Genomic DNA, 14,246 nt, shown 5'->3' with positions numbered 1-14,246 from the left:
GGCTGCAATCAACTCTTACTCAAACTTCCTCAAACTTCATTCCTGCCTCACTTCTCCTCGTTATTGCACATATCTCGCGCGCATTTCACCTCCCTGCTTCATAATGTGCGGCGCCGACGTTTTCCTCGCCGTCCTGGCCGTCTTCTTCCCGCCCATTGCCGGTAGGTCCCCTCCGCCTCTCCAGAATGAGCACCAAGTTATCTGTGACCTTTTGTGCTAACCCATGATGAACTGTTGCAGTGTGGATCAAGGTTGGCGTGTGCACTGCCGACTCCATCATCAACATCGCCCTATGCATCCTGGGCTATCTTCCCGGCCTGCTGCACGCCTGGTACATTATACTGAAATACCCGGACTCAGAAGAACCCCGATACGAACCGCTCGAGGGCGACGATGTCGAGGGCGGTCGTCGAGTGACCTATTACTACGTTTCTCGCCAGCCCAGCGCACCTCCTCAGCCCGAGAGAAGCTACGGCGCGACAAACACTACTCCGCCCCATGTCCCAACCGGCACCAGACCTTCCGAGGGAAGCAGCAGCAATGAGGCGGGCAACGGCCATCCCCCCACCTATGCCGAAGCTGTCAAGGGTGATAACAAGGTGCAAACCCAGGACTAAGGCTGGCCTGGCCGGAAAGGGGTCGAAGAGTGGCCGGACAGTGGCCGGACAGTGGCCAGTGGCCAGAGAAGATCGCAACTGGTCTAGGAAGTCCTATAATCACGACTCTGTTTTGTATATCGTCTATTGTCTCTGTGTGTATTTATGTATGGGAGAAGTTATCTTGTATAATGATTTTATGACTGTTGGTCCTAATTCTTCGTCGCTGTAGTGATTACTTTCTGAGATCCGGGCAGGTTCATGCCTGTTTTTATCCGTATTTTGCAAAACAAACGATATCATCACGTGCACATTTCATTTTTATGGTATTGTCACATTCAGTATTTAAAGCCTTGTGGGCCCACATTCTCTTATACATGTATATTTAATCTCGCCGGAGCTCCTTCCATCTTTACCTTGATGCAGAACCAACCAACCGTATGATTTATATTCGAGACATGTACAAGGAGTACATATATACCAAGCCAACAACCGAATTTCTCCAGACGCCCAGTTGAAACTTGAAGTATTGAATAACGCCGTATCTATCAAAACCCAGAAACTGACATGGAGCGCCCTTGGCCAGCTCGTTTCTCATTCTTGAGGGTGTCCTATCGGGTATCCCAGCCCTGAACGCGGATGCTGGTGACTGTTGTCCCTTTGAGGGAGCCCATATTTTCCCGTTTGAGAAGGAAAGGATATGGATTACGGATAATTCCGGAAGATGGATGATCGATATGGGTCATACGAACGGCAGTTCGAAGATAAAATTCTAGTCAGTGTCTTAGATAAAGGCAACTTTCCAGAAACTAGAAACTCTTCAGAATCTCTACATTCTGGAAGAAGAAGAAAGTTCCCAGTCGCCGAACCATTGATCAATTGGGTTCATTACATCTAATCTATATATAAAAAGTGGTCAAATCTTGAGGCTCTCAATACAAAAAAGAATCCAGACAGACATTCCCAAGTCGTGCAATGCACAGTCCGCCAGTTCAATCAGAATTATTCTTATAACCATTATTACTATTATTAAAAATAAAATACAAGGCAAAAGATGTTGGAACATAAAAAAGAGCTCGGGCGGCAGTCCAATCACCGTGTCCGGATGTCGGCGCTCGGGCCAGAAGGGAACCCATTGCTGTTCCGGTCGACGCAGCCCGAGACAACATCTTCAAATCTGTCTCTGCTGGCACCTCGCAATGCAGTCAATGCCGTTGCTGCTTAGGCAATCGCTGCGGTCGAGCAGTTCTGGCTTCCTGCGACCCAACTGCCGGCGTCTACGTCCTGCGCTCGTCTCCTCGTCACCGAAGCAGTCTTCACATTATTCTCCCCAGAACCCCGCGCGCAGCTTCTCGATCTGCCTGCGGTGTCAGTTTCGAAGCCAGTCGAGGCTGTTCAGTACAAAGGACGATGGCAAGCCCGAATTGAACGGCGACAAACGCTCCGACGCTGCTAGCCCAGTCTTGGCTGACCTGGCTGCAAACGAGACCGAACAGCGTCCACAAGCTGTACCGCAGAAACCTTCGGCGGAAGTCGACCAGGCTGGAGAAGATGGACTGCCTTCAGAGGAGGAGGGACGACGGTCACAGCTGTCAAAGAAGTTTACAGATATGATGGACAATATACAGTCCAATGTTTTCACTGCTGGGCAGCGCTTGAATGACTTGACCGGGTACTCGGCTATAGAGCAGCTGAAACAAGACATTGCACTACAGGGTACGATCCTACCTGCATATATGCCATGATAAATCTGACTAACCACTTGGTACAGAAAAGCAGGTCATAGAGGCCCGGTCCCTTATCCGACAAGCTAAAGAGGCATACACTGCCGCCATTAATCGACGCTCCACCTCTCAACGCGAAGTCAACGAACTGCTTCAACGAAAACACGCATGGTCTCCCACAGACCTGGAACGCTTTACATCGCTCTATCGCTCTGATCATGCCAACGAAGTCGCCGAAGCCGAAGCACAAGAAGCCCTCGCAAAGGCAGAGCACGAGTCGGAAGAGGTATCGGCCAACCTCAACCGCAGCATTCTCTCCCGCTACCACGAAGAACAGATATGGTCCGACAAGATTCGCCGGATGAGTACATGGGGCACATGGGGGTTGATGGGGGTGAATGTACTCTTGTTCCTCGTTTTTCAAATCCTGGTCGAACCATGGCGTCGACGAAGATTGGTCAAGGGGTTTGAGGAGAAGGTCAAGGAGGCTATCGAGGCAGAGTCCGCCGCAAACAGGGCCATCGCTACAGGGCTTGCTCCAGCTGCGGATAGTGTAATAGTTGAAGCATCGCCAACGCCCGCGGCTCAGCCAGATTCTGAGTCTGACTCGGCTAGCAGCGGAGTCTCTCTGGCCCGTGAAGAGGCGTCTAACCTGGGTCTTGTCGCTGATCCCAATGATCAAAGCCCTACAACGATACATGCCGAGCCCATCTCACAAAAGCCATCTTTCTCGGAACGATTGGCCCCATTGCTGTCGTCCGAGTATTGGCGCCATCTCGCCGATTCCCGTCTGAGCGATCGCAATGTCGTTCTCACCCAGCGCGAGTTGACCACGGTGTCAATGCAGAGCGCTGCAATTGGCGCTTTTTTTGTGAGCGCGATGGTTGCCATTCTACGCCTGTGTTAGGCTGGACACTCAATGATAACAGTAGATTTTGTCCATCTGCATGTAAATTACGCGAGACTATATAGCGCGTGCTCATGGATACATGTACTTGTACCATTGCCTGTATATTACTACTACAACTGCAAATATTTTGAGTGCACATATCGGATCTCGGTGGCGGGTCTCGGTGAAACGTCAATTGATACTAGTACTAGTAACTCCACGTACCATTATTCTGGAGTCTGAACAGTGCAGATCTTAAAGGGCCAAAACTAGTAATTCCTGAGACATTCGGTTGAAACCCTGACACAGACGTTGGAAACAATGTTGCAGTCGTCAATGTCAGGTGAACAGAGGACCAAGGGACAATGCTACCACAGACTTCTAAGAATAACAAAAATAATTCTCCGGCCGAATAGAAGCCAGATTCCAGGAATTGTTAATCTGATCTGCACAACTGCATGCAACGATAATAGCCGGGGTGGAGAAATCCGACGACTCCTGCTGAACCTTGTTTTTCCTCGTGTCAATCTCTGTTTGACACCTGAAAACAAAATCAACCCTCTGTTGTCTTTTCTTCAGATGTTGTCAAGGTTTCATATATTTACCTAGGTGTTCACCTCTAGCAATTGATGGTTTGAATGGCTATAATAACAATTATTTGAAGGCTTGTTCTTCCTTAGTACAACGTCATAACACATATCTACCAGCGTGCAAAGCGTGCAACCCCCTTTCTAGCCCTCACCGCCCAGTCTTGCCTATTTTGGCAGACCGTGTTGGCTTCTTCTGTGTTGACTTCTTCAGTGTGAATTCTCTTCTTCCTCCGCTTACCCCTCCATACCTGCAAAGTCTCACGCAACCATGGACTGTCCACAGTTCACCCAGGCCCACAAGGGATGGGCAGACCTTCAAGCTGTGCTCAAGTCTGACCAGCCTGTGGTGATTGATGGATACAGCCTGACTATCGCTGGTGTTGTGGCGGTGGCCATGTATGTCCCCTCCTCTTGTGAATATTTATGAATCTTAACAAAATACTGATTTGGCCCCCCCTAGGTATGGAAAAAGTGCGTCTGTGACCACTGACAATGCTACCATCAGCAAGGTCCAACAGAGCGTCGATTTCCTCGAGGATGAACTGAAAAATGGTCGCACAGTCTACGGTGTGACCACAGGCTTTGGAGGCAGTGCAGACACTCGCACTGACAAGGTAGAGCGTCTCCAAATTGCCCTGCAGCAGCACCTAAATGTCGGCATTCTTCTTCCCTCTGACAAGGGTCTGCACGCTGTAGAGCCTGAAAATCTTCGTGAACATTCACTACCAGTCTCAATTGTCAGGGCAATGATGCTCATTCGGTGCAACTCACTGATCCGCAGTCACTCTGGTGTGCGTCTTGCTATCCCCCAGAATATCCTATCTATGCTGGAGAAAGACATGACCCCAGTTGTGCCTCTGCGTGGTAGCATCTCCGCGTCCGGTGACCTTTCGACTCTCTCCTACATATCTGGGATGCTCGAAGGTAATCCAGACATTTACGTTCGCGTAGGCAGCGAGAAGCGTACTGCAACCTATCTTTCAGCAGACAAGGCTCTCCAACAAGCTGGCATCGAACCGATTCTTCTCCGGGCAAAGGAAGGACTGGGCGTCACCAACGGGACTTCTGCCAGCTGTGCTGCGGGCTGTGTTGCCATCTACCAGGCTCAGCAGCTTGCCCTGATGACCCAGCTACTCACTGCTATGGCGACCGAAGCCCTCCTAGGGACTTCCCATAATTACCATCCTTTCATCTCCAGCATCCGACCTCATCAGGGGCAGGCCGAAGCTGCAAAAAACATCACTCACCTCCTATCAGGGTCTAAGCTTGCGTTGGACAATAACGCTGAAACGATTGGCCTCGCTCAGGATCGCTATGCGTTGAGAACAGCTCCCCAATGGATCGGGCCTCAGCTCGAAGACCTCAATCTTGCGTATCGCCAGGTGGACACCGAGGTGAACTCTACCACCGACAACCCCTTGATCGACGTTGCCGGTAGAGCCATCCACCACGGTGGGAACTTCCAGGCAGTCTGTATTACATCTGCCATGGAAAAGACCACGACCGCCATGCAGATGCTCGGCAAGCTGATGTTCGCCCAGAGCTCGGAGCTCGTCAACAACCAACAGAACAAGGGACTTCCACCCAATCTGTCAAGCGACGACCCCAGCCTTTCATTCACGGCGAAAGGATTTGATGTCAACATGTCTGCTTACATGTCTGAATTGGCCTACATTGCGCACCCAGTGAGCTCGCACGTGCAGTCTGCCGAGCTGCATAACCAGTCCGTCAATTCGCTCGCCCTGATTGCTGCTCGTTACGCTCTTGAGGCTGTGGAACTCGTCTCCTTGATGTCTGCCACCTACATCTATTTGCTGTGTCAGGCGCTCGATCTTCGATGCCTCCATTTGGAATTCGTCGTGGCCGCCAAACCTGCGTTCCACAACCTCCTCCGGGAACATTTCGGGAAGCTGGTGGTATCAGACGAACGTTTTGGCGAGTTTTCAGCAAAGTCCTGGAACGGCGTCCTTGAAAAATGGCAGAGCCTGTCCCATCTCGACCTCGAGGACCGCGCTGCAGTCACTATCAAGGAGTCCCTGGGAGACCTGATCCATTCTCTCATCCACGAGACAACTGATACAGCAACAACCACGGCCGCTGCAAACTTGAATTTGTTGCACATTGTTGAGCTCTACAAAACGCAAGCAGCCCAAACCCTCTCTACCGTCTACGACTCGACTCGCAATGCCTTTTACAACACCCAGTCCACCGCGCAATACCTTGGGAAGGCTTCTGCCATGGTCTACAGTTTTGTTCGAAAGGACCTGGATATCCCCTTTCACCGCGGCTTGGTTGATCATCCGACTCTTCTTGCTGCTGCTACTGCAAAGACCAATGGTGTTGTTGATGGCGGCCATGGTGGTAAGAAGCGGCCAGAAAAGATTTTGGGGACGTTTGCCAGTGAGATCTATTTGGCGATTAGGGATGGGAGGTTTCATGATCTTTTGATGAAGGCGTTCACAGTTGAACAGTCTTGATTTCCCCCGTCAGTTCCGGATTGGTGTCTAGTTTCTTCGCCATTGGCCCATTAGAATAGATGGAGTTTGTCTCAGAAATACATGCAGTAGACTAGACTACTACTACAAATAAAATAGAAAGCTTCAAGCGACATTATTCATTATTACATTACAAGAGACATAATAACATTTACAGTTCTATTTCCTCGAGCGCGCAGTTGGGATGAAGCACGTAGATGACTCTGTTCGTAGAATCCTCCGGTTGGTCTTCATTCGTCAGGCCCTGGCCACGAATAGGCATGAGGATGTTGTCCTGAGAACAAAAATAAGTCAGCCAATGAAAAACATTCAAATGAGATCAAAAAGGGAGTAACAAACCTTGACCATCCGCTTCAACACCTTGTGCGCAAGCTCGCGCTCCCTGTTCAGATCATCCTGCGAGTTCATCTCAGACTCGATGCGTTCCAAGTACCACGTCACCAGCTCGTCTTGCTCGACACCTTCGCCGTTTTTCGCTTCGTCTTCGTTGATACGACGGACGAGGAGGTTGAGGATCTTCATGTATTTGTCGTATGTAATCTTTGTCTTTTGGCGGGTGGTCGTTGTAGCTGCTTCTTCCTCATCGCCCATGGGGCTGTCGCCGTCGCGGTCACGAGTTTCTGCCATTTCATCGTCGCCATCCTGATGAGCGGCGGCGGCAGCAACAGCAGCAGCTTCTTCATCGGCCTCGTCTTCGACATCGATATCATCTTTCTCAACAGTGATGATACTCTGGCGAAGAAGGTTGAACGCTTCACGCACAAACCGCGGAAGAATCTCCTCGACACAGTTTGCTCTGGCTACAGCCTCGGAAAGACGGATGAGCGATTCCAGCTGACGCACAGTGATGCGGTATGAGGATCTTCCGATTCCTCCTTGAGCATCATTGGCCCTCAGCTCCTTGTACTTTTCGACCAAAACCGCCTTTGCCTCTTCGGTAAAGACAGGCTTGAAGGTACGCGCCAGTCGAATATAGCGCTGCAACAGCTCGGTGCTAATCTCGGGTTCAACAGCTTCATCTCTGTTCATGTGGACATTGACAATGTGGGTGGCCAGGTTGCGGTCAACTTGCTCATTAGGCTCATCGCGAACAATGAAGAACAAGTCAAAACGACTCATGATAGGAGCACTCAAATTCAGATTGGCTCGCAGTGTAGTCTTTGGGTTATACCGACCACCGATAGGGTTCGCTGCAGCGAGAATGGATGCTCGCGCATTGAGAGTTGTGTGGATTCCGGCTTTGGCAATCGAAATCGTCTGCTGCTCCATAGCTTCGTGAATGGCGACCTGGTCCACAAGATCCATTTTGTCGAATTCGTCGATAGCACATATACCTCCTCCGTTCTAAAATGCATCGTTAGCAAATCTTCAATATTCCCATCTTTAAAAAGTCAAGACCTACAGCCAACATCAAGGCACCGGCCTCGATAGTGAATTCTCCAGTCTCCGGGTCTTTGACAACCGAAGCAGTCAAACCAGCAGCCGATGAAGCTTTACCGCTAGTATACACAGCTCGTGGGTGGAGGGAACAGATGTACCTAAGAATAATTAGTTTTCTCTTCCAATGATCGCCGTGGGACGGGACATACTTTAGAAACTGGCTCTTGCTTGTCGAGGGATCGCCAACAATACAGATGTTGATATCACCACGGAGTTGCATGCCTTCTTGCTCCGTGCTTTTACTAACACCTCCAATCAATTGCAAAAGCAGACCCTTCTTGATCGATTGATGGCCATATATCATGGGGGCTAGCGAGTTCACTAACCGTTGGTAGACGTGCTCACTCTCGACCAACTGTTTCAGTTCCTGAACCTCGGCCGGGGTCATGGTCTGCAGCAAAGCCTCTTGCGCATGCTCATCATCGTCAAACGATTGATCGTGCTGATTCAGTGAAGCCAAAATGTTATGAGACTGTCCACTAAGCTGCTGGTTGGTTGGCTGGCCAGGGGTTGTCAAGTCGGGTGTGATCATGCAAGCGAGGAAAGCAAGACGATAAGTCAAGTCTCTCACACCCAGAGACTTGAGACCAGAAACCCCTCCTCCTCCAACGTCACCACCTCGGAACGCGCCGTTGTCGCGGTTTGCCTCTGGCCGTACACCTGGCAAGCCGAGTTGGCTGACATCAGGAACGACAATCAACGTACCCGTGAAGATACACTTTTCACCGGCCTTTGCTCTATCGACCATTTCTCCTCGGACAATGATATCCATTGTACGAGGCATACTGCCTGTGGGGATCTCATGAGACGACTCTTGCAATTTTATTTTTTGCCAGTCAACGAAAGTACTTTTGCCAATGTCAAGCCGCCAACCCACGCGGTTTCCACAGGTTGTGTTGGGGCATTGAGAGGGCTCGGTATATTTGAATGTCTGCTCGATATTAGGGCATGGCGTTCTGCATGCCTCGCAGATGAACGTGCCTGAAGACAGCTCTGGCCGAATCTCCGATGTTCTCGTCACGGTTCCGGAGATAGAAAGTAGTTTTCCAATGTGTGATGTTCGCAATTGGCGCAGCCGGGAAACAAGCGGCAGATTATAGAATGCCAATGAGAACACTCTGTCGGTCTGCTGGTGGCGTGTCTTTTGTTGCATTGATCGCTCCCCACTCTGGGTATCGCTGGCGCTTGCATTGGCGGCAGCGACCGACGCACTAGGCTGCGAGGAATTGCTGCTCGGCTGGCGGTGGGACGCAAAATATTCAGGCTCATACTTGGCAATGAGATTGTGAAGAGCTCGAATCAGGAATGGCTGAAAGCGGTAATATTGGTTTGCAATGGCATCTGCCAAAATCTGGTTGTCGGCTGAGGTCAGATGGGTGTAATCCACATACAGCGTGGAAAGCTCGAATCGCGACATTCCATGGATTTGTGCGATGTAGTACTTGTCGCTGAAGTACTGGCCCGAGGATGGAGGGGGCGCCGAGGACATTGGGTCTTCGATAAAGGTCTCTAGCAATTCTTCAAAGGCTTGCTGCACCTTCTCGCCAGCCACATCACGCACTGGGGTCGGCGCAGTTGCATACGGATTCCGCAGACGGTTGACGGCACCGTTTGCTGTGCCGACAACTTCGTCATCTGGCAGGGCTTGCATATCGCTCATCGGCCCATTGCTCTCTGAGGGCAGTTGTGGGCGAGAGCTTGAAGGGTGGTCTGATTGAGGCCATTGTGCGCGGGGGCCTCCATTCGATTCGGCCTCGGACTGAAGGACAGCCTCGAAGAGCGAAGACATGTTGGGCACACCGATATACGGCGGGTATAGCAATTCTTGAAGGGCGGAGACAGTAAAAAGTGTGTCTCGGGGTGCACAACAAATGAACGATGGAGGGAGTCTTTGTGAAGGTGTGTCTTGGCTGCTCAGAATATTCGTTTGCGCGGGACGCGAGGGAGACGCGACGCGTTGACGGGAAAAGGTGGCTCCGGGCCCGACGCGTAAAGTGGTTTCCTCTTTTGTGAGAAAGAACTTTTCAAAAAAACAGAAAACGGCAGCGGGTAATGAAAAATACATGGTTTCGCGTCCAGCAGCTTGCAATTACAGCTGCCGGTATGGACTAGGCCAGATCGGGGCAGTGGATTCTCGGGGCGCTCGGCCGACCCGACCAGGCACGCTGGCGCCCAAAACGGCAAGAGGTCTGGTCCCGCCCGCAGTAATAATGTCGACATCCGATCGGACGGCCGCGCACGACTAGCTCCCAACCTCCACTCCATAAGCCGCAAAGCCAACAAGGGAGCGCCGTCGAAGTCTTCCCATCGCATCTGTAGTGCTGTCGCAGACTCGCAGTTGTCCACTCATTTGTGCTGGTGGCTCGACCGGGATTTTCTTGCTCCACCTCCCGGCCAGACACTAACTAGCCTAGTGGCGTCACTTCCGGGGACATGACCAATGCTCCTCGTTCGCGCGCCTTACTGATCCAGCATTATTGCTCAACGGCGGCGCTACTATGAAAACCCTCGGTTTTCTCTTCTCGTCGAACGAGAGGGTGAAGCTGCGCCCTTCGCTGTAACTAGCGGTCACAGTACTAGGACTGCGCCTTGGTGAACACCACCCGATAGAACAAGCTCTCCATATGCCCTACGGGCCACATTCTACTATCAGAGGGAGTAGGGAGACCATACCTCGGGGAGATCCGAAGACTCGACTTTGAACCCGTTTGTTCTCCATTTCTTTGGCCGGAACTGCGTGTCCAACTGTTATTTCATCGTTCGGCCCATTAAAGGGAGGAAAGATGGATAGCTCTACTCGGACTCTCTCACCCACATTACCACCGCAAAGTATGGATGGATAAGTCCTCATCCGCATTAAAAGACAACCGTCACTGACGCTGTACGTACTGCATAGGCCGGCCTAGCAATGCGCCTCCAGCATCGAAGCCTTCGAGATCAAGAAAACGCTCGGCAGCTGCTACCGGTCAAAATGGTCAAAACCAATCGTTTTTCTTCGTTGACTCCAGTTCTTCGACGAAAGAGAAACGTGCCCATGTGATGCGTCATCATATTCAAAATAAGAAAAGACAGAGCACGTCGACAACTCAGGGAGACCGACCGTCACGCCGCGACTCCCGGGGTTATCCGTGGGTGAAGCGTGAGTCCGTTACTACAGATGCTGGGGAAACAAACGGAGAAGACGAATCGCTGCCGGTACGAAAGATATCATGTCTGACTGATTTGGTCAAGCAACTAACCGCGACTAGCTAACAACACGTGGCTATCCCGCCGCTTATGCTGGCATGAATCATCATGGCAGAGTTACCCGGCTCCCGAGCCCTAGGACAATGTTGGATGGCTTACGGGATGACCCTTTTGCTACCTTGCCGATGGACATCAAAGTCACTTGGGACGAGAATCAACTGTATGACTTATGGACTACTCGATTAAGCTATTGGTCGGGCCAGAATATAAAAATGAAAGAAAAGGCTTTTCGAGCAGCGATGCGTCATCGGGCTTCTTTCGAAGCACTCATTTTAGGCTACTGTGCTCGATGGAAGCCCCATCTAGATGGCCAGCCGAACGATGCAATGATTCAATACTACGATTCTCAAGTGCAATTTAGCTTGAGTAATGTGGGCCGCCTAGGTGCCAATGACTTTGACGACGATAGCCTATCACTGACATTTACTGGACTGATGTTGCAAGAGGAAAGATTCGGAGACAAACATAAGGCACAACAATACGCCCAACAAGCTAAAAATGTACAGCTTTACCGAAAATCGCAGCCGATGGATAACGCTTGCCGGTCGCTGCTTTTCTTTATTCTTTCCATCATGAAACCACCATCTCAGAGCATCAGTATGGATGAGAAACTTCAAATGGTGGATTTCTTGCGTACGGGAGACCGGTTCATGGCAGAGCATGCAGCCAAGGAATACCTGCGTGATGTTCCCCGGCGAGAGAATACGTTTTACTTCAATAGTCCCATCTATCAGCTATTATCTAGCGGGCCTCGGCCCAGCCAAGTTCCACAAGAAAGCCGAAGCTATGTGGTCAACAAGAATACGCCAACGATGGAGTGGTCGCGCACTGCGGCCCTCATCTATATCGTCCTAGCACTATACAATTACCGTAGATCGAAAGACAAAACAGCGCGTTTCCTTGAGCATCTGCACTATCTGATCAGCAAGCATGACCTTGAGCGCAACCCGGCGTGTGAGTCATTCATTTTCTTCCTTGTTGAGGAGAGTTATGATGCAGATTTAAGACAGCCCAACCGGGCTTGGCAAACCATCGAGCTGCTTAACATACATAAGAAACTGCCACCGGACCTGCAGTTTCGGTTCAACGACACGCTTTTGAACTTTTTGATGCTGGTCCCTCCAGTCTACCCGGTGGATGACTTTGAGGAAAAGCTCAATGCTGTCGTCATCAAGAGGCGGTGAATTGGACTTGACGCGAGGCACATTCATGAACAGTCGGAGAGAGGCTCCAACTTGTGCCCGGTATGAGCAGGCTAACAGCCAGCCCAGGATATTTCGGAACGGACAATTTGATAGCCAAGGTTATGTGGCCTTGAGCTGAGCCCTTGCAAATATACTGTGCGATATATGCCGCCTTTAAAAGAAACTGGTCTACGGATTAATTTCAAAATGGGATCTTTAGCAGAGATGGCCCATTAGCCGTCCACATATGGTGGACCCAGGTGTCACTCGTTTCTGACGTACAAGTGAGAGGCAATTCTCGCTTGAATATCAAGCTTCAGCAGCAATTGTTGTCATGGCTCGTGATCTCGAGGGGGTACATACAAATACATGTATAACGTACATTTGTACCAGAAACAACCTATTGGAGTCGAGGCGACAGCGCCGTGCAGTGAAGTATGTCGAGTTATCAATCTAACGACCTTAGGATCTAAACTGAAACAATCGATGATATCATAATCCACTTGAGCCCCTCAGAGAACTAGATTAACTTTCGTCGCCAAGAACATTGACTTGTTCAATGGTAACGCCTAACATAACCCTCGTCTAGGCTAGCACTAACCGTGCAGCCTGCCATGCTCCCGAACCGATACAGAATAGAAATCGATTTTACATTATAAAAAACTATGTATAATAAAATTTTTCTAAAAAAAACCCCCAAGTAATTGTAGTAAATTTCTAAGGATTGACCAATTGTCGGGGATTTATTTAGCCCCCAAATCGAGATCTATCTAATTTAATGATTTTGAAGATTTATTTTTAAGAAAATATTAAAATGAATAATCCATTTAGTCTCTAGTATTACGGAGTAGTTCCTTTGAAAATATAGGGGTTAAAAAAAAAGTTGCCACTTTATATGGGAATGGGAATGAACCCATACAAAATAAAATGACACTACGTACTTCTTGAGCTTGGCGTCGGCGCAGACTCGGCGGGATAAGGGTCACGTGCTGTTGTTTTGAAATTTTCTCCGTGGGAAAAAATGGTTCATTGGCCGACCCAATTATTGGCTAGTTAGTTATCTGGTCATCAACTCCGCGATTAGGTAATTAAACAAACTACACCTTGGTACCAGGCTGCGAGCTAGTGAACTAGTGCTTGGCCGCGTGGCTGGTCCTGTGGCTGGTGCGCTCTGTGGCTGACGGAGTTGCCGAGTCACAAACTCGGTCGCGGTCTGTGTGGCATGCCATTCTCCGCCCGCGGCAGTCACGTTCCTGCTCATTTTACTCCTCATTACAACCATCGCGATCTGAAACGCCTTGATTGTCGTCGGGCATGCGGTGGCAACCTTCTTGGACGTGTTGCAACTTGCAAAGGTGTTCGCGCAGCTAGCGTGAGAGCCAAAAATGGTGATATCAGGGCCACCCCGATTAACCCAATCAAAAATCCGCCCCAGCGATCGAGGTTACGAGGCCCGCCGCTGGTTTGGGTGACGCCGCGCACAGAGGCAGCGACAGCGAAGCATTTTATCATGGCCATCCCCAGCAACCAGATCATGATTGGTGCCAGGCATGTGATGCGATGCAGATCGATTCGATTCGGCTTGCAGCACGGTCCTCCTGGATCTCGTTTCGGCGTTCGCTGTACCCAACACCTCTCGATGATGTCGACATTTTCTGGGCGCCTCCGCAGGCGTTCGCCGGTTGCAGCCACCGCCCCTAGGTTTATATCATCTTGTGTGTGCGTAATATTATTGCTTCATTCCAGAGCTTGCTGCTGGTTGAGATATTGTTGCCGTCCAATAATTGACTGGAAATTTGCTTGTTAGGCGCCCTGCTAGTCCTGATTCGATCGCCCACTTAGCTCGATGATTTGATTTTAACACTTCGCCCTACCTCGCCCAAGCTCCATCGCCAGCCCTTAGCTTGTTACGCGGTCGATTCCCCCTGCCGCGGCGCCCACTTTTCGGCTTTCGTATCGACCCAGCTTGTCAATAATCGTCGCCAATAGTCGCTCTTTTGACTTTTTCGCCCTTCTTCGATTACGCTGCTGCTGAAACCTTCCTGGTCAGAGGGTCTCCGCCCAGTATATCTATCTACCCAT

At 50.3% G+C, this 14,246-nt stretch overlaps 5 protein-coding genes across 5 annotated transcripts; 4 read left to right on the top strand and 1 right to left on the bottom strand.

Annotated features, from left to right (window-relative positions):
- Nucleotides 1-103: 103 nt before the first annotated feature.
- TRUGW13939_05487 (uncharacterized protein) lies at nucleotides 104-617 on the top strand (the record flags this gene model as incomplete). The annotated part of the gene is made up of 2 exons (XM_035488650.1): nucleotides 104-161; nucleotides 241-617. 2 exons carry the CDS (start codon nucleotides 104-106, stop codon nucleotides 615-617), a joined length of 435 nt encoding a protein of 144 aa, XP_035344543.1.
- A 1,178-nt stretch (nucleotides 618-1,795) lies between these two features.
- Nucleotides 1,796-3,227, top strand: TRUGW13939_05486 (uncharacterized protein; the record flags this gene model as incomplete). The annotated part of the gene is made up of 2 exons (XM_035488649.1): nucleotides 1,796-2,312; nucleotides 2,368-3,227. 2 exons carry the CDS (start codon nucleotides 1,796-1,798, stop codon nucleotides 3,225-3,227), a joined length of 1,377 nt encoding a protein of 458 aa, XP_035344542.1.
- Nucleotides 3,228-4,067: 840 nt separating this feature from the next.
- On the top strand, nucleotides 4,068-6,276 carry TRUGW13939_05485 (uncharacterized protein; the record flags this gene model as incomplete). Its single annotated transcript, XM_035488648.1, has 2 exons — nucleotides 4,068-4,195; nucleotides 4,260-6,276. 2 exons carry the CDS (start codon nucleotides 4,068-4,070, stop codon nucleotides 6,274-6,276), a joined length of 2,145 nt encoding a protein of 714 aa, XP_035344541.1.
- Nucleotides 6,277-6,445: 169 nt separating this feature from the next.
- TRUGW13939_05484 (uncharacterized protein) lies at nucleotides 6,446-9,523 on the bottom strand (the record flags this gene model as incomplete). Its single annotated transcript, XM_035488647.1, has 4 exons — nucleotides 6,446-6,568; nucleotides 6,634-7,638; nucleotides 7,697-7,832; nucleotides 7,884-9,523. The coding sequence occupies 4 exons, from the start codon at nucleotides 9,521-9,523 to the stop codon at nucleotides 6,446-6,448; spliced, it is 2,904 nt and encodes a 967-aa protein (XP_035344540.1).
- Nucleotides 9,524-10,517: 994 nt separating this feature from the next.
- TRUGW13939_05483 (uncharacterized protein) lies at nucleotides 10,518-12,164 on the top strand (the record flags this gene model as incomplete). Its single annotated transcript, XM_035488646.1, has 3 exons — nucleotides 10,518-10,563; nucleotides 10,631-10,929; nucleotides 10,983-12,164. The coding sequence occupies 3 exons, from the start codon at nucleotides 10,518-10,520 to the stop codon at nucleotides 12,162-12,164; spliced, it is 1,527 nt and encodes a 508-aa protein (XP_035344539.1).
- Nucleotides 12,165-14,246: the final 2,082 nt, after the last annotated feature.

This window comes from Talaromyces rugulosus, chromosome III (genome assembly GCF_013368755.1).
Source record: "Talaromyces rugulosus chromosome III, complete sequence".
In the NCBI taxonomy this organism is placed as follows: Eukaryota; Fungi; Ascomycota; class Eurotiomycetes; order Eurotiales; family Trichocomaceae; genus Talaromyces; species Talaromyces rugulosus.
The sequence above is the reverse complement of the archived record's forward strand: the minus strand, read 5'-3'. Positions and strand labels throughout refer to the sequence as shown.